At 39.6% G+C, this 27,569-nt stretch overlaps 1 protein-coding gene across 13 annotated transcripts in view; it reads right to left on the reverse strand.

Moving 5' to 3' along the window:
* Positions 1-2,294: 2,294 nt before the first annotated feature.
* Positions 2,295-27,569, reverse strand: part of EVC (EvC ciliary complex subunit 1) — a 57,362-nt gene continuing 32,087 nt past the window's right edge. For 5 of the 13 annotated variants that reach the window (XM_080639081.1, XM_080639085.1, XM_080639079.1 and 2 more), the window contains 11 exons: positions 24,163-24,375; positions 17,608-17,717; positions 16,089-16,299; positions 13,200-13,406; positions 12,273-12,417; positions 10,487-10,585; positions 8,737-8,845; positions 6,034-6,160; positions 5,673-5,766; positions 4,404-4,509; positions 2,295-3,404 (listed from right to left, as the gene is read on the reverse strand). In XM_080639081.1, the coding sequence (XP_080495207.1) occupies positions 3,323-3,404; positions 4,404-4,509; positions 5,673-5,766; positions 6,034-6,160; positions 8,737-8,845; positions 10,487-10,585; positions 12,273-12,417; positions 13,200-13,406; positions 16,089-16,299; positions 17,608-17,717; positions 24,163-24,375 (1,503 nt within the window). In that variant the 3' untranslated portion in view covers positions 2,295-3,322. Of the gene's footprint in view, positions 3,405-4,334; positions 4,510-5,672; positions 5,767-6,033; positions 6,161-8,736; positions 8,846-10,030; positions 10,155-10,486; positions 10,586-12,272; positions 12,418-13,199; positions 13,407-16,088; positions 16,300-17,607; positions 17,718-24,162; positions 24,376-27,569 lie in introns of those variants that run through there. The other 8 variants (XM_080639084.1, XM_080639083.1, XM_080639082.1 and 5 more) reach the window with 6 other exon arrangements.

A 27,569-nucleotide genomic window follows, 5' to 3' on the forward strand; every position in this document is an offset into this window, starting at 1 on the left:
GACTTGGGAGTGCTTGATTATATCAGGAATGAAACTACCCATATCGCACAGGAATGCTGCACAGGACTTAGGCACAGAGGATTTCCACATTTTTCTATAGCAAAGCTGGTTTGATTCTTGTATGATATAACAACGCATTGAACAACTCTAACACCATGCCTAGAATTTGAGATACACCCTTGTCCTGCAGCTGTGAATGAGATCATAGGGCACAATCACAACCTGCTGTACTGTTACCCTTGATGTTAAAAAAAATGGAGAAAAAAGACCTGTAATTTTTCCCCTGAATTTCTGCAGTGTTTTTGATATGTACCTGTGAAGCATGATCAAAGCTCCTTGTTAGACTCTCCAGAATAAGCAAAAGATTTGCATTATAAAGAGTTTTGAGCTATGACAGGCACCTAGATATCCCATTGCTGCCCCATCTGACTACTATGCTGCAGACTGCTCTCACCTGGCAAAACTGCTGAGCAGTTTCTCTCCCAGGAACCCTCTAGGCACAATCCCTCGCTTGCAGGAATTTCTATCACCCCTTAAAACACAGGGAAGACACAAAGGAGGTGGTGGGAGGGAAGCACCAAACATTCTGGTTACACATTAGTAGGAAAGATTTTTAGAATCATGGAGATTTAGCTTGGAAGAGGTATCATCTGGAGTGCAGGCTCCTGCTCAAAGCAGGGCTAACCTCAAACTTAGGTCGATCAGGATGTTGCACACTCTCAAGGATGGATGTTCTGCACTCTCTTGAGTTACATGTTCCAGAGATTCATCCATTTCATGGCAAAGAATTTTTAACTCCTGATGGAGTGTCTGCTGAAACTTGTGACTATTACAATCAGCTGTGCCTGTTTGGCTGGTAATGAGGTATTTCATAGCAGCAAGAAGAAATCTTGGTCTCTGTATTGTTCTGTGTTGGTTCAGACATAAGCATTCACATGGATCTAAAGTAAACTGAGGGCCCTGAGGTAAAAAGCCCCACTTTGTAATGACTGTCAGGAGATGGGAGGGACATCAGCATCACGATACAGAAACTGACTCTTCCTATGGTTAAAGTTGAGTAACATAACATTTAACAACAGAATGATAGGATATGCTTAGGTTGGACATTAGGAAAAACTTCAGCACCAAAAGAGTTGTCAAGCATTGGAATAGGCTGCCCAGTGAAGCAGTAGAGTCACCCTCCCTGGAGGAATTTAAAAGACATGTAGATGTGGCATACAGGGGCACAGTTTAGGGCAGTGTTAGGTTTACAGCTGGACTCAATCTCAAAGGTCTTTTCCAGCCTAAATGAATCTGTGTTTCTATAACATCGAAGTTGAACAGTGCATAATTAAAAAGCAGCTGTTGTGAGCTTAGCTTGGCATTTGCTATGCTTTTTTCTTGTCCTAATGAAACTCTGCCTTGGTCAGTATCTGCTTCACTGATGGGGAGTGATGGCAAGTGCCATGCACAAAATCTGCACATGCCTTTAAACAGGACAGTGAATGCACGGAGGAACTCACGGACACTGAGAATCCATTAACAGGGGCAAGAGCAGCAGGTGTTTTGCCACGAAGCTAATGAGACTGCGGGAGAAGTGAAGACGTGTGTATCTGTAGAAGCTCCAGCCCAGGGATGTTGGGCAGCTGGAGCGGCTGAAGCGCTGCGCAAAGGGATGCCTGCACCCACAGCCAGGAGGACTCGCACCCTCCCTGGCTCCTTCCCGGTATTCCCTGCCTGCGCCTCCACCAGCAAGGAGATGAAAACCTCGCGAGCTGCCCGGGAGAGGGCACTGCTGCCCTGCTTTTGGGATAATCCGAACCCTTTCCACGTTTTCTAATGACGAGAAAAAGCCATTTCAGGCCTGCCTAGCCAAAGGCATCACAGTACACCCGGGGAGACCCCGTGTGATTAGAGACCCGGCTTCTGTAATTAAAGACCCTGCTCGGGTGATTGAAGACTCGGGTAGAGTAATTAGAGACCCCCGTGTGATTAGAGACCCTGTTTGGGTGATTATGCTGCATCCCAACTGTGATAGGAGCCGCTGCTGCACTGTGTGGTTTAAATCATCAACTCTAGTATTCAAAGCTTGTCATCTGTATAGAGCACCCTGCAGAATTAAGATGTTCAAAGGTAAACAGCCTGTATCTGTTTAAAAAAAGGCACAAGCAGCAACTAGTCCAGATCAGGAAGGCAGAGAGACCATAGAGCCCAAGCACAGAAATATCAGAATCAAATGCCTGAAGAGGTACAATTTAGAAAACAAATTTATTCTTTTATTTAAATGACTGAGGTGAAAATTAACCATTTAACAACTGTGTGTAACACGCCTGGTAAAGTAGTTCATGTGGTGGCACTTCAGTCTTGAGGTACACTGCAGAGCTGATGTAGTGTTTCTGTAGTATTTTCCACCAAACACCAAAGGACAGCCTTTTCGTTAGCAAAACATATGTCCATCTTAAAAAGGCAGGAAATTTTCATCTGATGAAAGCTGTAAGATTGCTGAAGTGAGGCAATTTATTGCACAATACAGGTGCTCTGTACAGCCAGTAAGAACTAGCTGCTTTGCATAACAAGAATTCCCACAGGAAATGTAATGAGCATAACAAAGTATGTTGGAAACAAAAATGTATACTTAGGGAAGAAGACTAGAAATATAAAAAACAAAACAGCAAACTGGTTTTGCTCCATTTTTCCTAAGATAATAATTTGAAATCTGATACAAATGCAGAAAAATACATTTATAAGAATCTCTGTACAAATTTTAAAAAGTATACATAGCCTTGGAAGCACTAAAACATGACAAAAGAGGGAACAAATGTGATCTTCGGACATACCAATGCCATCTGAAGTCTGTTTACATATTCTCTGCATTTCCATCTACTTTTGTTAGTCCAAAGCAGCAATCGCAAAGCATCAAGACCCAATCTACCACATTTAGGGCTCAAAAGCAAGTGGTACTTCACAACTGTAATGAAGCCTTACTGAGATACACCAACTGGGCAACCAGCCTAGTGTGGATATGGTCTCATACAAGCGTACTTTCTTTGGTTATATTCCTAATCTAAAACTGTCTCTCCTCCACATCCCCAAGCTATCTGGAAGAGCTCATATTAAAGACTTCCTTGTTCCTCCTTAACAAAACCAAGTGGGAATGTTTTATTAACATGTAAAGGAAGTCGGGATTGATTCTTGGTCTGTAGCTAAAGAATTTTTCTCGGTTATTATTGATGTTCTTGATTGTTTCTCAGTAAAGCATCTCAGTAAGTATTTATAGCTGCTGAGATTCCCCAGAAGACTGCTTTGGTAGTCTATGTTCAGGCAGCTCATATAAATGCTTTTACTACCTGTTGCCTCTCTTTTTTAGCATCTTGGAGTTTTTCCTTGGTTCAGGCTCACTTTCATGTGGACTCTGTAACCTGTCTCTGAAAGAAATACACAAGAAAAATAAAACTGTAGAGTTTTTAAAATGCTGTAATTCTCTCTCAAATTAAATTAATTTTGATAAGAGAAGCAAGGTGTTTCTTATATAACTTCTGCATTCACTGTTTTCAGCTGCCTCTACTGAGGCTGCCAAAACAAAGATGCATAAAGATAAACGTTCCTTTGTTGGCTCTCTGTTCCCTACACACGTATCCCTTTTTGGCTGTGGGAAAGGAGTGTGTGAAAAGGGTTGATGCCATCAGGGAAAGGAGCCATCTCCTGAAGTCAGTCGCAGGCTGAGGTCACTCAGGGGATAAATACTTTTCCCCAAAGGCCTGTGGCTCCTGAGAACCAACTGTTTGCTTTGCCTGTCAACAGGATTTTCTCTGCTCAATATATCAAGCTCCTGCGACCAGCTGGCTGGTTTGATCTGCCCGTAATAATCAGATGGCATCTTTCAGGTTTGTAGCCGTTTCTTCTCCTCCAGTTAGCACCCCAGCATAAGCCAACTGAAACATCTATCAATAAAATCATTGTTAGAGCTGCTACCCTCATCAGCCAAAGACTGGCGCTTGCCTTTGTTCCTGAAATAAAGGTGGAAGTTTAAAGCCTAAATACCACAGACCATATTTTGGTTGCTACACGTCAGCCTAGTTCCACTGGATTCACTTGTCTCTGCTGATTTACGCTGTCTGTGACTTGGGTTTTAAAAAACCCAATTGAAGGAAATTTGGAAACAGTATTTCTCATTTCTTTATCTAAAATCAAAGTTATTTATAGAATACACAGCAGCATAGACAAGCAAACTCAGATGGTTTTCCTAAATTTAGAAAAGAATATTGGGGGGAAAAAGGTAAAGTATATGGGAGAAGTAACCATTAAAGAAGCAGCTAGTGCAGGCATTGTATTTTGGGTTTGACTGACATACATACCTGCTTATGAAGCAGATTTTGTACTGCTGGGTTTTTTTTCACATACCATATTTTTAGCCTCTAGTGTACCTGCATAAGCCAGAAGTCAGTCCAGGGGGCTCTTGGATATTTTCATGAGAATCATCTTTTTCTGCTGATTGTGGTGACTGAAAGGTCTTTCTTTTTGTTTTTTCCCCTGAATTGCCAAATGTACATGGATTTAAACAAACAAACAAAAAAGAACTTATATAGTAGAGCTTGTTTCGTTTTGATTAACCTAAAGCAAAAAAAAAATATGCTAACACTTCATACAGACATGTTATCATTGCACTTTACATTAGTCTAGGATATTGGATTTTTACCATTGGTTACTTATCACAGGTCAGACTTTGAACTTTCATACTGGCTAAACACTGAATTTCCATGAGGTGCAACAGTTGAAAGCCCTATCATATATTTTCTTAGTAAATAATTGCAAATGGCTTTTTACTACCAGCAAACAGAGAAAAAGCCAATTCATTATTTTATTTGAACCAGAACAACCTGACGTTAAGAAGTCACTGGTTTTAGGGCCCTGAGCTAAGTTTCCCTGTGTTCCTGGGGACATGGTGCCTACCAGGGCAAACAGCTCTGCACACCTGAGGAACAACTGACTGGGGAGAGAGCTGCTTTTCCTTTTCTAGCACCCATCTCACCTTTAAGCATCTTTCAAATGTAATGCCAAATGTTTCATTCTGATAATGACAGGAGGACTGCATGACTCAAAGGATGAGAATTTGTGTGCTCCACCCCAAATGTGGACCAGGAAACACAACCGCTATGCTGACAATTTGTCCCTAAGTATCTCTTGAATAATGAATTAGTCTAAATTGTTAAAACTGCAGTAAACTTCAAGTTTCCTGATTCAATAAGATTTTACTTTTGAGCATGCGTGTGGGAAGGTGATTCTTCCATTCTAGCAGAAGGATGACTCTGGTGAGTCATCTCTCTGGTGGAAGACTCTGCGTGATTAAGCTCTGCTGTCCACCAAAAGACTGTTGTTGAGGTGAACAGAGTTGTTTCTGAAGAATATTATGCAGACATAAAAAGTAATTTTGGTTTGAGTAAGGTAAAACCTTATCTCAGTGGACACAAAGTGATTGACTGGTTACAGGAGTGAGGAATGGTGATGCTTATTTGTGGCTGTGCTACTAGCAAGCTGGGTGACCTTGGAAGGCTGCCTTACTTTTCTACACCTGGATTAGGGAAATGGCACTGAGAAAAGATCTTTCCTGAAACTTCATTGTGTTTTATTGCAAAATACACACTGATATGTGGAATGATGTGGGGTTTTTTTAGACAATTCAGGATTGTACCAACCTACTGGCTTGCTCCTTTTGGAAGGCTTCTTCTTCACAGCCACTGGAACTCGGGCCAGCACAGCCAGCTCCCTCACAAAGTCCTGCTCTGCTTCCTGCACACAAGGATAAACCCGAAGTCAGTTAACACAACACAGCTTGATTCTGGGTTATGTTATTCTACATACGGCATGTCAAAAAAAGGCACATGTCATTGCAGAAACACAGGAAACAATATGGCTACCATCAGGGAAGCATTTCCTAAAAGACAGTGGTGAATCTTAGCTCTGATTTCAACTAGGACAGCAAAGAGACCCTTACAACCCCTCTAATGTTTTGCCACGGACTGCTTCAGATCCGTAAGTCATTTTACCCTGATCTACCTTCAGCTGATTCTCCAACTCAGTTTCTAGGTGATGCAATCCCAGCAGCTTTTGTTTCAGAGACTCCAGACGAATTTGCTGCTGCAGTTCAAACTGAGCCAAAACCTTCTTTTGCTGTAGCACCATCCTGGTCAAGAGAAATTTAAAAGTATCGATGTTCAGTTCAAATGAAGAATACAGTCCTGGCAAAGTGTATTTAGAAGATTTTGTAGAGAGAAAGGCTCTTTAACAGTATCAGTCCATCCAGCTTCTGCTTGGACAAAAAGTTCTGCGCTAGATTTTTACACAGATTCATTTATTTTAATCACCTGTCTCTCCATATCAGAGGTAGGAATTGCAGCAGGAGTTTGGGTTGCCCATTCCTGGACTTTGGGAGCTGAACTTCACCTCTAATGGTTTTAAAGTCTGCTTTCAAAACCATTGTATGTTTCTAAAGCCAGCTTTATTGTCTGCTTGCCAAAGAGACAAGCTGTTAGAAGATCAGGTGTGAGGATAAGGGATTAAGAATTAGGCATTTCATCTGGGGATTTTCAGCACCAGATTTGAGAGTGAGCCAGAAATGTGGTAATTCAAAATTTGGCAACTGAGAACATTAACAACTATATTCTTTGCTTGTTTTATTTTGCTGGTTAAAGATTAGTAACAGCAGAACCTGAACGGCTGCAACTTCGCTGAACCTGTATTTCTTCTGTTCTCTTGCCTGATCTACCTTGAAGCAATGCTGTCAATCACCCATCACATTCTCAGGGAAGGAGATAACACAAATTGTTTCTGACATGTACATACACTGCAGTTGCTATTGTACTGGCCAATGCCCAGAGAAGGTTAGCTTGCAAAATTTGCTTTTTGAACGCACACTCATAACCCTGCACCAAGAGCAAAAGCAAATAAACCAATGTTGAGTTTAAAAGCAGTTAGACAAATTAATGGAAATTTTGTCATTAATTTACACAGGACTGGGATTTGACTGTAAAAGAAATCACAATGACAATAGGAAGATGGGTTTGCTATTACTTATGGTTATGAGGCCAGCTTAGATACTGAATAGTTACATTCTTCAATACCATACTTCCGCTTGCATGAAGGCAAATTTGATTGTATTTTGTTTTAATACACTAGAATAGATTATGGCAGAAAAAATCTGAGACAACAGCGGAAAGTGAATTTCTATGTCAGAATAAATGAACTGAACATGAGCCGGCAGTGTGCGCTCGCAGCCCAGAAAGCCAACCATATCCTGGGCTGCATCAAAAGGATCGTGACCAGCAGGTTGAAGGAGGTGATCCTGTCCCTCTACTCTGCTCTCGTGAGACCTCACTTGGAGTATTGTGTGCAGTTCTGGTGTCCTCAACATCAAAAGGACATGGAACTGTTGGAACAAGTCCAGAGGAGGGCCACGAGGATGATCAGGGGACTGGAGCACCTCCCGTATGAAAGTTGGGGCTGTTCAGCCTGGAGAAGAGAAGGCTGCGTGGAGATCTCATAGCAGCCTTCCAGTATCTGAAGGGGGCCTACAAGGATGCTGGGGATGGACTCTTCATCAGGGACTGTAGTGACAGGACAAGGGGTAACGGGTTCAAACTTAAACAGGGGAAGTTTAGACTGGATATAAGGAAGAAATTCTTTACTGAGAGGGTGGTGAGGCACTGGAATGGGTTGCCCAGGGAGGTTGTGAATGCTCCATCCTTGGTGTTCAAGGCCAGGTTGGATGAGGCCTTGGATGACATGGTTTAGTGTGAGGTGTCCCTGCCCATGGCAGGGGGGTTGGAACTAGATGATCTTAAGGTCCTTTCATACCCTAACTATTCTATGATTCTATGAATAAATGATAAATTTTATAATGGATAATTAACAGGTCTTTTATAAAGCCCTTTATTACATGAATCCATCTCTATACCAATTCAAACAAGGATGAAAACCAGAAAGTGAGCAATGATTTGTTTCAATTTAGAAGTAACAGAATGTCTAAAAAAAGAATTAACCTTTTTACAATGTCAAAACTGCAGTTGGTGTTTTGTTTTGGATAAGAAGCCAAGAGTAAATAATATTATTACAAAAATATATCATGTGCACTCCATGTCATGCAGCTCTTTATGATAACTTATTCCTTTGGAATTGCACTGCTTTTTGTCTGGACTCTATGTTTCATAAAATCAGTAATGAATTAAATGTGATTTTTATTTAATTAACATTTGAGGGATTCATCTCTAAATGTAGTGCAAATAATCTTGACTGTCCAAGGCATTTACTGAAATCTTATTTGCCATTTGAAGTATTATTTATGCTTCAAACATTTTCTCTTCATTATGGTGTATGTTTACTCAACAGCAAACTAACAAACACTTTTGATGTTCAAAGCAGAAAGGATGGATCGCAATGAATTAGACAGCATCAGTTCCCATCTTCCATTTATGTTACATTTCTTTTAAAATTTGGCATGTGTTTTGGCACTGGTTTTCATTCTCTCTTTTCAAACTGTCTATGTATAGTTCTTCAGTCTGTAATTAATGAGCATCAAAAAGTTTATTTCATAAGAAAGTAATTCTCAGGACCAAAGGGCAGACATAATTTGGCAACAGATATTTGTTTTCCATCAAAGACAAATATAAAATGCAAACCCAAGACATTTATTCAGCTAGACATTTATGTAGATCTGCAAACACTCACATTTAAACAGTCAGTAGTGCTGCTGCCTGCTCTTACCTTTGATGGACTGCGGATGATACACTCAAGAGGCCTTTGGTCTGTTTTTCTTTCAATGCCAGTTCACTTTCTTGTTTCTTCTTAAGTCTGTTCCTTTCACTTCTTTCTACTGAAAGAATGTTTTTGTAAAATCTTCTGCTCAAAATTACAAACTCTGAGTTGTAGCCACCTTACAATTTACATTTTGCATCAGCGCAAACTAATCCCTGTTCTAGGCAGTCTTTCAAAGTTACCGCTCCTTAGGGATATTGAGTACTTTCTTACACACTCTTGCTCTGCCACTGTGATATATTGCACAAAGAGTTTGTGCATCATTTAGCTGAGATGTCACTGAATTCCTATTCTTATCTACTTCTCCTAATAGGTTAACTTATTAACATGGAATTCAAAGCAGAAATTTTATGAAAAGTCCTTGATGCCTTAAGCAAGAACTGTAATGCCTAAATGAAAAAATGCAATATAAAGAAAACCTCCACTTGGAGGTGACTTAGTCCTGGGAATGCCTACCGTCACTAGATGGCCCCTCATTTGATGGTAAAGCATTCGGGGTACTTTGTTATATGCTCATACTCTGCAAGTAACTTGGTGCTTATCTGCTGACCAGGTTCTGGAGTCTTGCTCCTGAAGTTCTGCCTGGCAGCAAGGCTTGGAGCATGTCTGTCAGATAGGACCAGTTTCCTTGCACCACTGCTTTTAAATATAACACAGAAGGAGGGGCGTAGATAGGTACATAACAGATTAGGGTACACAACATTCATTTAAGGAGTACCCAGCCTTTTCTTAACACTCAGAGCGGCTGACCAGGCACCTTTCTTACCAAAGGCACCACAAGGGAGCAATTACTAAACATGCTCTGGGCTGGGTTGGACTGGCTGGAGGAGGGGAGGTATTTTCTACCTTTTTTGCCCGTGACTGTGCCAGAAAGACCATAAATTCAGATTTACTAGGTCAAAGGATGCCCAAAGAAGCAAAATCTTCTAGCCTGACATTAAGCACAGTCACTGGCAGAGAGAAGCCTGGCATTATGTTCCTTACTCCCATTTAGCTATCACTGAATGAAGTACATTAGAAATTTCCTATGTGGCCATTCCAATCCCAGGCTATCACATCTACTATGTCATTGATACAGTACAGTGGCTCTATTGTCAACACTGTTCTTTCCATCTTGTGTTTTAGAGAGAGAAGTTAGGAGGGTATTTTGTGAGGAGGATCACACTCTCAGTGTGGTAGTCCTACTTGGAGATCACCTACCAGATCAGCCCCTTCTAAAGAGGAAGAAACATGGATGTTATACCTCCTGGTTGAGCTTGGATGGAAAGTATTTGTCTGGTTGGCAGGATTTACAGGGTCCTGAGCAGAGCTCAGGGCTGTTAAGAATCACAGAGAGAAATTTCAGTGCTTCTGGTGCCAATACAGAGCTGAAATGAGAAAAGGAGTGGAGCTCTACATCACAAATTTGGACTTAGGTTAAAAAAGGACTTAGATGTACTAAAGCATCAAAGTCCCTTATTAGATAGTAGTGCTCACTCCTAATATACAAAGCATCAACAAAGCTGAAGTAGTTACTTGTTGATACTGAAAATCTCAGCCATGCTACAGTATGTACATGTGGGTTTGCAGTATTTTTTCACTGTGCAGTTTGTTTGATCTGTGAATTTCAGCTGGTTTTCTCTCTGGCCACCCAAATCTAAAACACTCTGGCTTTTATTACCAACATAAGTACTCTCATCCTGCAAGCCTGTAGGCTTACATTGCAGCAGCAGAATTTTCTTTTTCTTCAGTTGAAAAGAGAATGTGTTCTTCTTACACATGCTATTTTCTTCCTTGTAGTTCATGGAACACCAATACACTGAAATAATAATATATGCACACAAACTATAGGAGAAAAAATAATCTAAATGAGCAATCATCAGAAAGCTGACTGTGGTTCTAGTGACTGGTATTCTAGTCTCACCACCTAACTGGGAGACCAATTGAGAGCAATCTTGAATGATGGAGCAGAACACTGGTGTGTAATGACATCCATCTCAGCTCAGATCGGAGAAGCACTCTGGTCAAAGTTTCAGTTTTAATTCCTGCTTAAAGGAACTCAGATCAAGGGGATTTTAGACACTGTAGCCAGGGCCAAAGAGTTTTGTAGAGGAACTTTGTGAGAACCCAAGTAACTGACTGCCTTGCTAGCTCCCAATGCTAAAATACAGATTGCCAAAATTCCCCACACAGATTTTGCTTTACCCTAGAACTTCGGCTTCCAATATTAAAAGTCTTCAAGAGTCACAGCAGTGCAGTACAGAACAGATTGGTTCTATCCTACAGCCAGTGAGCATATCTAGGTACTACTGGGACTCACAAATACTTCTTGCCATTTCATCTCTGGATCTCATCCTTCAGTGGGTACACCTGTTCCTCTTTAAAAACTCTTTTCTATGGTTAAAGAATCTTTTCTATTTAAAATTGCTAACCCTAGTTTCAGAAAAAAAACAAACCCAAGATTCCATGTGTCTCAGGCTCAGCCTCTGAAGCTATTGCTGTTTTGCTAACTTGCTAACTTCATATAGCACCAACAGCCTTTATCCTGGGGAAGGGAAAGTATTTACAAAAGAAATCAATAATCACAGCTTGCTTTTGCTTTCCTCTCCTAAAGGAACTGAGCAACTAGAAATAGTTCCAAGAGAAACTGCCTGTATTTATGTCAGATCCAGCAGTTGATGAATCTCTTCAGCAGTTTCACAACCTGTGAGTCACAATTAACACCTAAGAAACAACGAAGTATCTCACAGAGTGTTCCAGGATGGACACGCTTGGCTTTTTGGTGTCTCCTCTAACACAATTCCTCAGCTTGAGAGACAACATTTCACCAAGCCAAAAAAGGAATAAATAGAAGAATCTGCTCCACAAAGCTTAGGGTGATTGCCTCAGAGGAAGCAGACTGTCTGCCAATTATGTTTATGGTTTCCAACATGGAAGCAGGGATAGCAAACCAGATCTTCTCCCTTCTAGGGAATGGATTGTAGGTGCCTGTCATATACCCTCTCTTCCCCCTATGAATATTAGATTAATTTTACTTGCATATATATATTAACATGAAAGTTGAACAGTGTTTATGGTTGACGTTATGTGTACAACCTGACACTTGTACAAGTGTGCTTCTTTCTAAATTCTTCTGCCCTGTGTTGAGGTTTAGACCACCAGAAAATCAACTGCTGGTGGTTGTGATGATGGTGGCATCCCTGACCTTACCTTGCTGAGCCAGAGTTTGTAGTTAAACTATAACCTCCAACGCTTCGTCATTGTTCTCTGTGTGTGTGTCTGTGTCAAACTTTGAGTAACAGGGTCCCGAATCTATGACTGTATTTCAAGTAATTATTACTAAAACCAATTCTACTGCTTCTCCTTCAAAGATGGAAATGGACCTACACATTCATTTTGCTTTGTTGCTTAAATAACAGATTTCTGTTCTTTCTACAATGGTAAGAATATTAATTTATCTGTTTAAAAAAACAGAATTATCTTATAGTTCTCAATATCATACATACCTTGTAAGGATTTCAATTGCTGAAGCTTTTTCTCCTCATAGCCTTCTGTGATTTTTCCTAATTCCTGATAGTAGTTTTGCACCAGTCTATCGATATTATTGCTGGTCCCATACACACTTTCTACAGCAGCTTCCACCAGTCTCTCCTGTGTTACACAGTACAAGTCACAATTAATTTTCTAAGTCCAAAACTGAAGTGTTCTGGTACGTCTAAAACTGAAGACCTCATCTAATTTTGCATGTGCACATAAAATTGTGTATTTTGTGCTTTGAAAAACTGGCTGACTGAGATGCTGGAAAACAGCTATTTCTATTGATCCATAGAACATTTCAACATGAAAAAATTAGAGTAAAATCTTTCTAATGCGCCTCACCTCCATCTGGGAAGGGAACGTTCTCTATCTGTTCAATCTTTATATCCGATTTTACCTGTCAACCTGACTGCCAGCAAAGTAAATCAATACATGTGAAAGTACTACAACTTTCCATTATACAGAAAATCCAAATGTTTACTTTGGAACAATTTTATTAACCTATGAAGCAAGGGTTTTTTTATTTGATTATTTATCTATGAATTAATATTAAGATGTTAATATACAAATACTACTGATTAAACACAGAACCTTCATCTGCAGATAACCATCTCCATTTCTCCTCATTTTTGTCATTCTCTGTCATCAAGAACTGTCTCTATTTTTCTTACATTCCAGGGCTTGGCTTAATAAAACCTGTTTTGGCTGCTATAGCAAGTCACTAGAAAAAAATGTACTTCTACTTAAGTGTTCGTAAGTAATTTGCAAGATTATTCTCATTTTTAACACAGGTTAGGTACTTTTGGGTATAGGGCAATGCGTAAATGAAACTGCCTTCCATTTTAGTAAAGTAGCACTTGTTTTGTTTGGAAAATTGGCTTTGAACATTTCCATACCTTGAAGTCCTGTCCATCATCTGAACTCTTTTTTCTAGCTTCCCGTCGGGCATGCTGCAGCAGTGTCTGCCCAATCACCTGCTCCATGTGCTGCTGAAGAAATTGAAGAGCTTCTTGGATTTCTGTGACTAGCTGCTGGTGAAATTCTAAATGGGTTTGCTGTGTTTCTTCCTCAAGCTTCTCCTCCTCTTCCAGAATGTGGGACTCCTGGTAAAAAGACAAGAAGATAGCACTGCTGTTTAAATGTTGATAAGTTGAGTCACTTTCACTTTAAAAGAAAGTCCTACATCAATCCAGAATGCTACTGTTTTAATACTTAGAATAATCTTATTTCCAGCAGAAGTTTATCTACAGTAATTTAAGACATTTGTCTTTGCAATGAAAGTATTGCTCCTGTACTGATACATACAATTACAGCTGCATACTGTCCCATTAGTGATTTCCAAGGGATATATTCCCATCTTTGTAAACTGTATTGTTGAATTTGGTCCTATTTCTACTAAAAATATGAACAATCTATGTCAAATATCCTGAGTCCAGTAAGGATGCCTCAATAAAGTGCACAGGAATAAGGCAAGTATACAATTATGCACCTGGAATACTTGTACAGTTTGTGTGGTCTAGCTGAAAAAAAGTTGGTCTACAGCCCTTGGGAGAGGTCACAAATGTGTTTAATAGCACTTGGAAACCATATGCACTCTTGGCATCTACAGCATCCTGTGGTGATGAGTTCTACAGCTTAACTATCATTACTTAATTTTGAACCTGCCATCTAATAGCTTTGCTCAGTGCTTTTGTTTGTAAATTAGTGACAAGAAATTAGAAAGAAGTGAAAAATTCTTCCCTATTCATATATTCTATGCCAGTTTTAGAACCTAGGATATTCCAGAAGACACCTCTTTTTTAGGCTGAAGAGTTCCAGTCTCTTGAGATCTTTCAACCATGCTTGCCACCATTTACTACACTTCTTTTTAAATCCATTTTCCCTCTGAACTCTCTTTAGCACACAATAGTATATACTCCCCAGCTTATCTGTTCTATCTTCCTTTCCTGTATTAATCTTCCATAGATTGCCTTCTATTGAATTGCTGATGTCCCTCTTATATTAATATTCTCATTTAAGTACCTCTGATTCCCTCTTGGAAATAAGAAATAGAAGTAGAAAAAGAACCTGCTCTGCCCACTTTCATCTGAGGAAATAATGAGGTCCCTACTAATGCTGGGTTACTCTGACATGTCTTTATTTATAGTTCAGATATATGTTTTTGCTGGGGTTTGTTTTTTAGACATTTGGAATGCCATTGAACCATTTCTCTTTTAAAAGACCCAGTCGTGTTATTATGTCCAAGCTAGGATTCTTTAGTGTTGTTTCATGTTTTAAATGAAATTAATAGATTGACATGACACTGTCTACCAGACTAAAATTGGCGCAAACTAAAATTAAGTTTAGTTCAGACAATATGGTTTACCTAATTCTTGTTGAGTGTTTGTAAATTAACCTTTTCCTTAACTCTTTACACATTGCTTCTAGTTTTGGAGGTTGTTCATAACAGGTTTTTTCTCTCTGACTTTTCACGAGTCTACACCTATGCCCTACTTCTTTGGCAGCAAGGATCTTCCAGGTGTATTTTTTAGGCACTTCCTTGTGAGATGGGTTTTAGACAGCCTTGGAAAGAGGCTGTAATGGAGAGAGGCCAAAGGAACAGTAATACCTGGGGACATTTCATTTTTGTTAGGGAACATGGTGATTGCATCAATTAACATCCCTGTGGGAGCTAAGTGAGAGGGAGTAGTGGAAAGCACTTAACAAGGGAATGCAGTCATATGCATTTGTATTTTGTTATTTTCTGTTATATTTCTATTGAAGGTTAATGAGGTTTTGAGATTTTTCACTTAACAGCAACTACTTCAATGTAAGTACCAAATACAAAAATGGCAGCAGAGAGAATTTCCTATTCCTTTGCCAAGTGGAGAACTAGGGTTTCTATTACACAAATCAGAATTAGTCAACACAAAATATTATCTCTCAGCTAATTACCCAGTGACAGCATGCAGCACAAAGCTGCAAGGTGCTGGATGAGTTCAACCCCTACATACAGTGGCAGTGGGCTGGACAGGTACTATCACAGGCACCTGCTAGGAAGGTCTTCTGAGGCTGAAATCCGAAATTTGGTATTGTTTTAAGTAAATCTACAATGCAGTAAGTAAATAACTAATAACAACTAATGGATTAACCCTAAAAACCAGTCACAAGCAGATTTGAAAGCAACCTGTGGAATACCTGAGATTTTAAGACCCATGAAGTCTCAAAATCCCTTAAACTTTCTCCCACCTCCTTGACCTACAGGAGCCAGATTATTTTGAAGGATGTCAGGGAATGGATGCTGAGCAACTCATGGAGCAGAAAAAAAAAAGAATGACAAATTATGACAGTATAGAAATATTTGCTAGGTCTGGTGGAGGGAAGAATTTCTTCTGATGCTCAAGGAAGAACTTGTCAATTGTGTATTATGATCCCTAGCAGAATAAGTATGAGCTTATCTTACCCTGAAGCAGTAACTTGTATAGAAGTCCTTTATACACATTGGCATGCCTTCTTTCAATAATATTTTCATACAAAATAAACAGCTAAGTAAGCTTACCAAGATAACACATACCACATAGCTAGTCAGTAGATAAAACTATCAGGGAATTTAAAATGTCTGCCCAAATTAAACCAGGCACACTCGGGTACCTCCTATGCCAGTAGTTGGTGCATTTTTGATAGAGAATATTTTCTTTTATATATATATATATATATAATATTTCTATATATAAAAATATATACATATGCCAGGCATCATAGCATAGGAGAATCTCAGATAAAAACCACCCAGACACTGTGCCTACCAGTGCCTTCTGTAACTGCCACTGGTCCTCATCTTGGCAGGGGGAGGATCCCTTCTGAAGGGTATGTTGCTGTCTTAGTTCCTGAAGCAAGCTCTTCTTTCTGGACAGTCTCATGCGGGCCAGGGCTGCCATTCCAACTCTTCGGAGGGTTAGCCTTCTGAGTACTGAACACAGCAGAAGTCGGTGTTTTTGCAGTATATAGTTAACAGACCTGTAAAAAGGACCATTAAAAATCAATCAGCTAAGCTGCTTGTGATTTGGCACACCTGTGTTGAGCAAAGCCACTGCTTAAATATCACAGGGATTACTATTCACCCTGCATAAGGTCTTCTCATACAAAGCATGCCTTGGAAAGCTGATCAGGTGTGAAGAACGGGTATTGCTGTGATAGACTTCTAGCTCTGTCACACTGAAGTTAAATTAAAAATAGATAAATAATGATCTATAATTACACAATAAAAGTTTTTTTAGTAAGATAATTGACGTAAGATGAAAAGAGAATGCAATCAGAACTACAGGAAAGTTATGTCAAGAAAATGAGGGTCAGCATATCTTGGATTAACAAGCAGGCACACTCTGAGGAGACATCTAAGAGGCTAATATTAGCTGGCAGGGCAGACATGGCTGAAGTAAGTTGGTGGTGAATTCTAAACAGGAGAGCAAATTTTGAGGTTGATCCTGGACCAGGTGACTGAAATCTCTGTGTCAACGTCATTTGGGATGACACTGTACCTGATCTAAGGCATGATCTTACCTGTATGTGTAAGTTATAAGGCATCGTGAGCTCTCTAGATACAAGTTGGGAAACACGGAAGTCAAAGAATGTGAAAATGTAAGGTTTAACTGAAAATTAGATCCAAAACAAAGGAATATAATGTAGTAATACCAATATTCCAAATAGACAAGTCTTCAAATGATTTGATCTTTGATAATGTGAAGACCATGGTAAATGAAGATATTAGATCTTAATCAAAGCAAGGGAGATAACACAGAATTGTGTTTTCTTGAGAAATATTTCTATTAAAGAGATGTTTAGCTGTACAAACATGAGATAAAACTAACAGTTTCCTTGTTGAATAGAGATAGCAAGAGAGGAGTTATTATCATGCAAAGTGATGGTTAGTGATATTGTAGTACCAGAAAGCAAAGGTAGAGCCGAACAGTGCTGGACTGAACATTGTATCTTTAAGAATATCCAACTCCCATGTGAAACACAGAGCGCAAAGAGAGGCTGGTTCAAGACGAGAAATCACTCACCCAGGAGTAGATACAGAGAAAGCACACCACTTCACTTTACAAATCACAAAAGACTATTTTTTCTACTTACCAGAAGTTGTATCTGTATCTGTTTTTTAATTTGTTTTTCATACTCAGACAAAAAACTACAGTAACTGCCTCTCTGCCTGAAGATGCTCACAATCCCTCAACACTGTTCTCACAATGTAGTGTACAGAAGTTTTTATCTGTGCATGCAGTAGTGGAGTTTTACCCCATTGCTTACTGATAAAACCATGCTTACTCATCACTGAGGCATCCTAGTCTGCTTGTGACACCTTGAATAATCTTCTCTTGTTTCTCAGACAGATGCTTTTGCATCACAGCAGACAGAGCATATTCCTTCATCCAGAGCTAAAAGCAGGGGAAAAAAGTAAAACTGTAAAAGACACTGATTTGAGTCTAGTCACATTAAGTGACAGGGGTTTATTTCATGTTATTATTTTGCTAAAAACAACCACCCCCCTCTTTCAAGAAACAAACTCATGCTGAATGAAAATATTTCTACTGAGGAATACTGTTTTCTCTATGATCATAGTCTTAAACACAGCTCACCGAAAAGAAAGGGAGGCTTTGCACTGGTTTGGATTAACCTTGAGCTGTGTCTCCTACAGATTTACAGTTGCAACAACAGAGGAACAAGAGAAAAAGAACAATATGGCAAAAAATACTGCATCAACTCATCCTTATCAGCAGGTTGCAGTGGATTTTTTTTTCCCTAGTAGAGAATGTAATTTTTATTTTCACTGAACAAAATAAAGGTATCATCTGCTATCACACTTTTGTGTGTAGTATACAGTGCTAATAGTTAGAGATGGACATTGCATTATTAGGTTTATGGACTGCAAGTTTACAGCTCCTTCAGGGTGATATTTAGATCAAGGAATTTAATCTTTAAATATTTTGATGGATTTGCTATTAGACTGTAAACTTTTGGAGATATGGACTTACAATTTTGTTTAGTCTATTGCCAGAATTTAAGGAATAATAAGCCATTAAAGAAATGGTTCTTAAGGAACAAACTTTATTACTGTTAGATGAAGAGTGTATTTTAGGCTACACTGGTAGCTGGATAAATGCAGGTTGCCTGCAGTTGTATGCAAACCCCTAAATTAAATATAACACTGAGACTCCCTGACAGCTTCAATTTATGTTCTAGCCTCATTCAGAACACAAGGGAATAAATTTTATACTATTGCAGACAGCAAGGTTTCATTAAATCAGTATGTGTAACAAAGAATTCAATGTGTAATTGCACAATTGTTAGTGTTAAAAATTAGGAGTGGTAGTGGGCCTTCCTACTGGACTTGATAGTCTTTTCTTTGGGAAGCAGTGACTGTGCAGGAGGGAGTCTTTATCCGTGAGCACAGAAGGAACTCCAGTGGGAACTGCAGAACATCAGAAACCACATCATCTTTGGCTTTAAAATAAAAACATACTTCTTCTTGCATAGCTCATTCTCTGTAGTATACATAGCAACACATCTAATTGACCCCTCTCTATGAAGAAAACCTTACCAGCACACATGCTCCTTAGCAGGATGCCTGAGAAGGCTGGGTATGCAGTCAACACCAGGTGACAGATGGAAAGAGTGCTGCTGAGCATGAGAAGCACAGCCCAAAATCTGTACAGTGCCAGGTAGCCCATCAGGCTGCTCCTGGAAAGAGCTGCAAGATGTACCAGTGTAGCCAGATCTCAACTGATGTGAGAGTAGGTGATCCTTAAAATCACAGAGCACAGCTGAGCACAGTGCCTTCTCTGACTGCATGCTTCAAGTGTCAAATTAAGGTCTATCAGGTCTCCAGGTATCACAGTAACAGATGGCAAATACTTGCTTGAAGTAATACTAACTATATCAGTATTTCCCTTTAGCAGCTCTGTGGATATAGCTTCCTTGTGTATGCTTTATAGATCTGCCACATTGTGTATTTTAATGTCTCTTACAGTAGTTAAAAGAAGAGCTGAAAATGACTTTTTACTTTCTAGAAGTATCTTCATTTTCAATGAGACTGGCTGTGGCTCAAATGTGGCTTCCCATAATTTTTTGAGGCCTGGTTATTAACTGAGAAGTTGCTCTTGAAGGGCCTGTCTGCACACTGGCTGTCAAGCAGCATGAAGGTATAGATCACCAAGAAATAGAAAACAGGAGATGATTTCTCAATTACAATTAGAATGCTAAATGTTATAATATTGCAGCGAAGAACCCAAAATTGAGCATCTCTGCTGCCCTCAGTATATCCTATCCACAAAGGCACTCAGAGTGATAACAAAGACAGGAACTGTAGTCGTTGTTTACTCCTTTTTTATGAAGAAATACCCTAGTTCTCTGGTGGTAACCGTAGTTTCTTTTAAAGGAAAAGAATGAGTCACCTTTTCCACTGAGTGCATCTAGGGTAAGCTGTATGCACAATTTATAAAAGGTCTCTTCACCTCCCTGAGACCAATGGAAAGCCAAGAAAACAGCAGAAAATCCTCCCAGCACACAGCTATTAACCTGAACAGTAGAAGTGCATCAGCTGTATAAGTGATAACAGAAAAAAGAGGAAAGGAGGTGGGTTATTACACATTTAAGATGGGATGATAAATAAGGAAGATTGAGATTTGGACCAAATACTAAACCAGTGTTTTGTCTCAACAAGGCCATTAGGAAAATGATCAAGAAGGGAAGGATCAGCTGGAAATAAACAGTATATTGTTTGCTTTATTCAGCAGCTCACTTGTACGGGCTGGGAGGACTGGGTATTTTCCACCTCTGAAATATTGGAACTCTCATATATACAGGCACAAAAGCAATAGTAAAAATCTAGGAATCTTAATTTAAAGCTGCTGGTGTATGGCTGAAAACCAGCAAAATGGAGACCACTATTTCATCAAGCCAGGTGGAAAGGTCAGACTTTGTGCTGTACTATCTTCCAATGCTGGGTCAAGACACCAGGTGCTTCTCCAAGCTTTCCAGTTTTTGGGAATGGCCTTTCTTTGTTCAGAGACAGGTTGTGGGCAATGGAGAAAATCACACTGCTGCACAGACTCAGTGTCTGGAACAGAGCTCAGGCTTTCTGTTTCCTGCATTGAACCAGTAAAATCAGTAACAAATGCATGGTAAATGGGGAAGTAAAGCTTCAAGGAATATTTCACTTCTTGAAGAGTTATTCCAATCACTATGAAAAAACTGAATATAAACCAAAGAGAAAGTGATAAAATGTACACCATGTCAAAACTGGTAATCAGGTGCTAGTAACGTTTCTGGGTGTCAAGCAGTGATGTGGAAATGGACAGAAGTGCCCTCACCCTGTTTTTACTCTCTAAGCTTCTCAGTGCTTTGCTTCCTGACAAGTCCATTACAAGACCTTCTGGAGCACTGCTAACATGAACTATTACTCTCTGTGAATAAAGGTGAGAAATATGCCTTTTATAGGTAATGAAACCCATAAAGTATTTTGAGTTAGACCTCAGATGCAACAGCAAACTAAACCCAAGTAAGATCACTCTTTTTTCTGCAGCTCTGTTTGACATTTTAAACACAGATTATTCAGGAAATCGAAGGAAAGCAATTTCTGCCTAACAGCCTGTAGATGGGGTGTGATGCACACCGAATACCAAGCAAGTACCTCAGCCTCCTGCAGCAGTCTACTCCCAGTAACCACTGGCCAGGAAGAAGAGATGTCTACAGAAATCATGAGGTAAGGACTATGTGGAAAAATGCTCAAAACTTATTTTCATTGGTCTTTTATTCCCATTTGCCTCACTTGCATCCTTGAGAATATAAGGCAAATTCAAATATGAAACTATTTTTTTCTTTTCAGCTGTGAAACAGATTCTGTTCCCCCAAAGGACATCATATTCCAGGTATATATAAATGCTAGGAAAGATTATCTAAAAAAAAAAAGCCACTTTGAAAAGCACACATAAATACTCTGGTGAAAAGCTTTCTGGTGTTAAGACTTCCCAAGTCTGTAAAGCAGGTGACTATGTAATTCTTAGTATAGTACATTTATTAAGAGGGAAATGAAAGACCTATCTCCTGCTGGAAAATGCCTGATAAACTAAAAGGGCTGTCAATTTAAATGCTGATTTATGGATCAGCACATTCAGCACTGTAACATCTACGGGATCTCCTAAATGTCACAAGTGTCTGATGTCTCTTCTTAAGGTGGAAATCAAATGCTCTGTGTCAGCTTATTGTTTAAATGTACACGTTGCTGTGTTTACACTATGAAAAGGCCAAGAAATGCACTTTGCTTTTGAACGTATTATAATGACTTGTATGATTTCAGACTCTTATGTAGGAAAATCTGCCAGCCAAACTTTGGTGGAACAGCTATCTCCTTCCATGCTCTCTCTGGAGATGCAGCAGGCTTTTTTCCAGTTTAGATCAAATCACTTCCAAGAAGCCACAGGCATCAAGTTAAAAAAGCTACTTAATCACCTGCAAAGCGTATCGTCTTGAGGAATTACACATTTTCCCACTAAGAGAAACACTTGTCTCTTCTAGGAATTTATCGCACAGAATCACATGTCTTTAGGACAGCTCTGTCTGCTGCTCAGGAAATTATTATATTGAATAAGGCCCAACTGCAGGGCTGGTGACCCAGAGACCAATGTGATTGCTCTGTCATTGCTAAGTGAATGCCTCTATAGCTCAGTAATTATTGTTAATGGTGCCAGCAAACCCTTTATTTTAATTCCTTTTTTCAGCTAGGAAGATATGTGCTGTATATTATGAATGCTACAGAACACTGGAAGTGATGGAAAGTCAAGTTACTAATTTAAATAACATAGGCTTGGGCATGACTGGAACATCTGAATTCACACTACAATGAATCCATCATACAGCACTGCCCAAAGAGCAACAGAGTGCTGGAGATGAACCAAGCCTTTTAATCCTCTGAAATAAAAAAAATCCCAGGGTGTGGTTTCTTCACTCAATGCTGTGCCCAGTGAGAGTACAAGAGGAATGCATCAACAGCATTTTTGGAACAAAACTTCTAACTTGAGATCTCCTCTTCTGTGGACAGTGTCCTAGCCATTAAACTGCATCTTCTCTGGCCCTGAACAATGGCTGAGACTCAATGGGACAGTGGAAGGACCAGAGCAGAGGTGCCCTAACATGCACTCTGACTTCTGAGAACAATTGTAAATTGCACACCAGAACCTCCTCCTTCTTTGACTGTGGTTTTTAGTGACAGCAGATACCACCATGGTGCTTGGGGCTCCATTTGCTATGACACATTCTTATAGTTCACGTACCAGATCTGGCTGCTCAGGTCATTCACTTACAAGAAGCAATTTGTGAATCCTGGGTGAATGTGAAAACAAAGAGCAACCTAGAAGTTTAAGCTCACCAAGTCAGGTATTGAATCTAACCCTTGATAAAAAGGGGCAAAAAAAGAAGTAGAGGTCAGGCATTGCTTCCTTAATTACTGATGGTATTAAAACACTAAATGCCATCCAGCACCCCTAGAAAACACAAATGCCTGCCCTTAAGTGAAAGCATGTGAGCAGATTCAGTGGCATCAGCAGTTGGTCCTAAGCACTTTTTAGTTTAGTTTGCTAGATGTCCCTGTGACACAGAAACAGAAGAGGCAAGCAGAATTGCTTTTTAAAATATTTTAGATAACAGGCGAATTACAATAAAGCAAACACAAAATATTCAGGAATGTGCATGTTGCCTGACTACAGATTAAGAAATATAGGGAAGAAAAAAAAGAGAAATAGCTAGGAATTTCCAATTAATAATTTTGCTTTTTATATTCCCAAGGGTTTTCTAAAACCCCCAGTAAGCAAACCACTCTACCAGAGTTAGTAAGGAAGCCCACAGTTTCCTGAAAACACATCAGTCTGTAATATTTAGGGACACAATCAGTACCTTATTAACCATGTACTGGATTGTCCAGGCACTGTGAAGAATGACGGCAGGGAAAAGTATGACTTTGCCTGTGTTAAAGAACTCTGCCAATCTTTTATTTAAGAAGCTCCAATCACTCCATACATTGCATCACACACTTAACATTTAGGAAGGGTTACACCTTTGTGCAGAGAAGATCTTTCTTTGATTAAGCTGTGTTAGTCTTCAAAGTAGTATTAATACAGACTTAGCACTGCATGAATAAATTGAAGGTATATTTGAGTTCCAGCCTAATGCTGAAGACACCTGCCTCCACGTTTACCATACAATAGAATTTGTTGTTGTTGCACATACTATTAAAATAGACTAGACTAGACTAGAATAGCATGGAATAGCATTTGCTTTTGCTGCTTTTCTCCTTCAGTGTGAATGAATGCTGGGCACAAACAGAGCAGGAAAGCAAGATATGTGTTTCTTCACCTTCTCAGAGTAAAGAATAAGTTTTATATAAAGTATGTATGATATGTTTCCCATTAGTGCAGTATTAATACATGAAAATTACTAAGAAATATTTATTATTGTACAGCCTCCTTTCCTCTAAACTGTGCTTATATGTACCCTCTCCAAATAGACCAGATGAAGTTTTGAGCTGTTTCTGGAGATGCTGAAGAGTTGAGAACATCATACAGCATTCTTGACAAAAAATGTTTATGTGCTGACAAAGCCATCAAACACTGTGGACAGATGTTCAGCAATTACTCTCTGACTCCTCTATGCAAGTCCACATACAGCATATATGTTCACTCCATACTGCACGTTAAACTGCCCATCCCAAGTCTGGACTTGAGCTGTGTATTTAGACAAAAGATGTTTTCCCACAGATAAACATTTCGGTATTTTTTTCTGTATCCCAGTTTTCAGCCCTGGGGTCCCAGAACATAGCCCAGGTCTTACTTGTTTTTCTTGCAGTAGCTGTTCCTGGAAAAGCTTCCAGCGTTTCTGGCAGTAGGTCTCCCATTTCTCCAGCTGAGGGACCAAATTCTCCTGCCATTCCTCTTTCAGAAGCTCACATTCTCTTACAGAGAGGCCAGTCACAAGAGGCAGGGTCTGAAGAAACAGCTCTGTCACCAACTCCACTAAAGCATGGGAAGCTTTACAGTACAGCTCCTAACAGAGAGACAAAAAGGGGCAGAGAGAGACAGGTGACAAAGCGAACCTCCAGGCCCTTTGGAGCTGTTTCACTGCATGTCTCGAAGATGGCAGGAGGGGAACCATGTCCTAGTGAAGACAGTGGGGCAGTGACTGAAACTTAGAGCTAAAATCCAAATCTTGAGTTAAAAGACCAGGTTTTATAGATCGAACAACTGAAATGTTTTGGTTCAAGGCACACAATGTTATTTAAAATGCAACAGGGACATGAGCACATGAGACCTTGAATCTTAACTGCTGCTCACATGCAGCTGCACTGCAAGGAATATTTACCTGGCTATGGCAATGTGTTATAAAGACACTTATTTTGAAAGTTGCAGTGGAAACAATCCAGTGTAGCACAACACATTTTCAAAGGTGCAGACATGAAATGAATGAAGGTAAGAAAGAAGGAAGAGTAAAAAGGGACAGTATGGCTTTTAGTTAGGCAAAACTGACATTAGTAATGCTAACAGTTGGTGCTCCAAAATATGACAGTCTTCAATGCTTGAAGGACAGAATTATTCAAATTCCTTCTGATGCAGAAGAGGTTCAAGCCTAGAAAAAAAACAAACATCCTCTGGTGGTTTTATTAAAACTAGTCTCATATGAGCAGTTTTCAATTGCTGAGGCTGTTTCACTCTCAAGAACAGTGTGGGTGATTTAGTCATATGTCATCCAAGCTAAGAAGTCTGCTCAGAACACATAATTTCACTGTCAAATACACAGTGACGATATGAGCTGTGTTTGCAAACTTGCTACAGTTTGAGATAATCCCTGAGGAGAAGGAGTGAGGGCAGGCAGCTTTCCCCAGTGGAAGAAAGAAAACAAAAACACATTGGAAAGGTCACACGGACACTGCAGTACACCAGCCGTAGGAAGAGCTATTTTTGTATGAGTGCCACATGATCTTATCAATCCAAAAAGCTTTATTGCCTACTTGGTTTTCTTTTCATTATAAATCAGTGTTAGCCCTCATGAAAATGCTTGTATTTCTTTTCCTTAAAATACAGCATTCTTATTGCAAGAACAAGTCAAGGCTTCTAGCTGTTGCCTTCTTTTAAATACAGGTTTAATTCCAATCTCACTAGTGATCAAAATCTAGAACCTCTCAGAGAGATATTTATCTGCATGTCAAAAACATCTGTCTGCAGCTCATAGACATGAAAAGTTGTAGTGGACTTGTTTTCTGGGGACATACACTGGTATAATACACTACTGTGTAAGAGCCCATTCCAACTGCTAGATGTTGTATCATAAAAAAGAAAATATGACCAAACCCCTCTCTCCCCCACCCCCCCAAAAAAAAAGAAACCCTAAAGAACAAAAGGAAAGAGAAGGTTTAATTGTGCAGTCAAGAACTCCGAAATAAAGAATGACCAGATCTCAGGTTGTATGTGAAAACTAGTTTTGTTTCTCCATAATGATAAATGATACTGTTTCCACAGGACCTTTAACTATTTTGTGTTTAGATTTATCTATACCCATTGAATGAATAGATTTTTAAAAAAATATTTATTTTGTATTTCTCATTTATTGTAAAATATCCAAACTGTGCACTGAATACTAAATTATTATTTTCCTCCTAGGATCCCTCCAGGATGCTAATCACCACATTAATTAGCCATTTCACAAACAATAAATAGCTTAGCTTAATTGCTTCCTGCAGCAACCTCTTCTTATGGATAAAATCAAGGCACACTACTACCAAAAGTGTTCACTACACCTTCAAGATTGGGGGGTCTTGATTTTCTCCATTCTCTTCTCTGTTTAAAGCACAGAGGATTTCCAGAATCCAGCTCCCACTGACCTGTTTAATCTCAAAGTGTTCTGAATTCTTGTAAATTGGGCTGCAGGTTTCTGAAACAGGGTACTAAGTATGAGAAATAGACAATGAGAAATAGACAAAGACCCAACATTTGGATACCTCATTTCTGGGAACACTTCTATTTCTAGCAATTGCTGGCAATCTGGACAAGACAGTACCATTAGGGTAATGTTTTCCACACAGTTGCATCCTATGCTGAAGGATGGATCTCCCCTACTCCTTTATAATTACAGATACCAGTGACTGTTGCAACAAGAGGCAGGATTTTTACTATCTTTATATATTTACAATTATATATATATTTATATATATACAATTCGTGTAGTTGTGCGTTTGGCTTAGCTTGCCAATACTCATGCAAAACCACTAATGCACTAATGAATTCCCTCTTCTGCTGCTCTTTATTTAAAAACTCACACCTCCAAATTCTGGGATTTAACACAAGATCAGGATTCTCACTACAAGAAAGACATTGAGGTGCTGGAGTGTGTGGATGATTTTCTGGCAAAGAACGGCCACATACCCAGATCAGCAAGTGCCTACGTGAGTTCGACATGAACCGAGGGACACCTAAAGGTGAAGGAGGATGGGAGTGAGGCACTGGGAGTAAGAATCCCAGCAAGATAAGAAGGCGCTGGAATTTACTGAGTTGCTAAATTGTGGACTGTGGGCAAGCTTTGAAGGTCAGGTTCTCACGCCTGTGCTTAACCAATTATATGTTAGTTGTTAAGGTCCTTAAAGATATGTATCCAATCACAATGTGCCAAGTTATTGTAAGCAACTTTAAGCAATAGTATATAAAGAGTTAGTTTTCTGTAATAAATGGCTTTTGTCTGCTCACACTGATCTCCGACTGAGTCCATTCCGCAACAGGAGTGGGTCCAGAAAAGGGCAAAGAAGCTGGTGAAGAGCCTGGAGCAACAGCCTGATGAGGAACAGCTGAGGAAACTGGGGTTGTTTAGTGGAAAACAGAAGGCTCAGGGAGTACCTTATTGCTTTCTACAACTACCTGAAAGGAGGACAGAGCCAGAAGGTGGCTGGTCTCTTCTCCCAGGTAACAAGTGATGGAACCAGAGGTAATGACCTCACACTGCATCAGGGGAGGTTTAGATTGGATATTCAGAAAAATTTCTTCACAGAGAGGCATTGGAACAGGCTGCCCAGGGCAGTGGTGGAGTCACCATTCCTGGAAGTGTTCAACAACTGTGTAGATGAGACCCTCAGTGATAGCTTTAGTGCTGGTCTTGGCAGTCCTGAGGTAATGGTTGGACTTGGTGATGTTAAAGGTCTTTTCGAACTTTGTTGAGTCTATGATTCTATGATCAAAGATCCTATGTTTCTAATC

Source organism: Psittacula echo (genome assembly GCF_963264785.1).
Source record: "Psittacula echo genome assembly, chromosome: 1".
In the NCBI taxonomy this organism is placed as follows: domain Eukaryota; kingdom Metazoa; phylum Chordata; class Aves; order Psittaciformes; family Psittacidae; genus Psittacula; species Psittacula echo.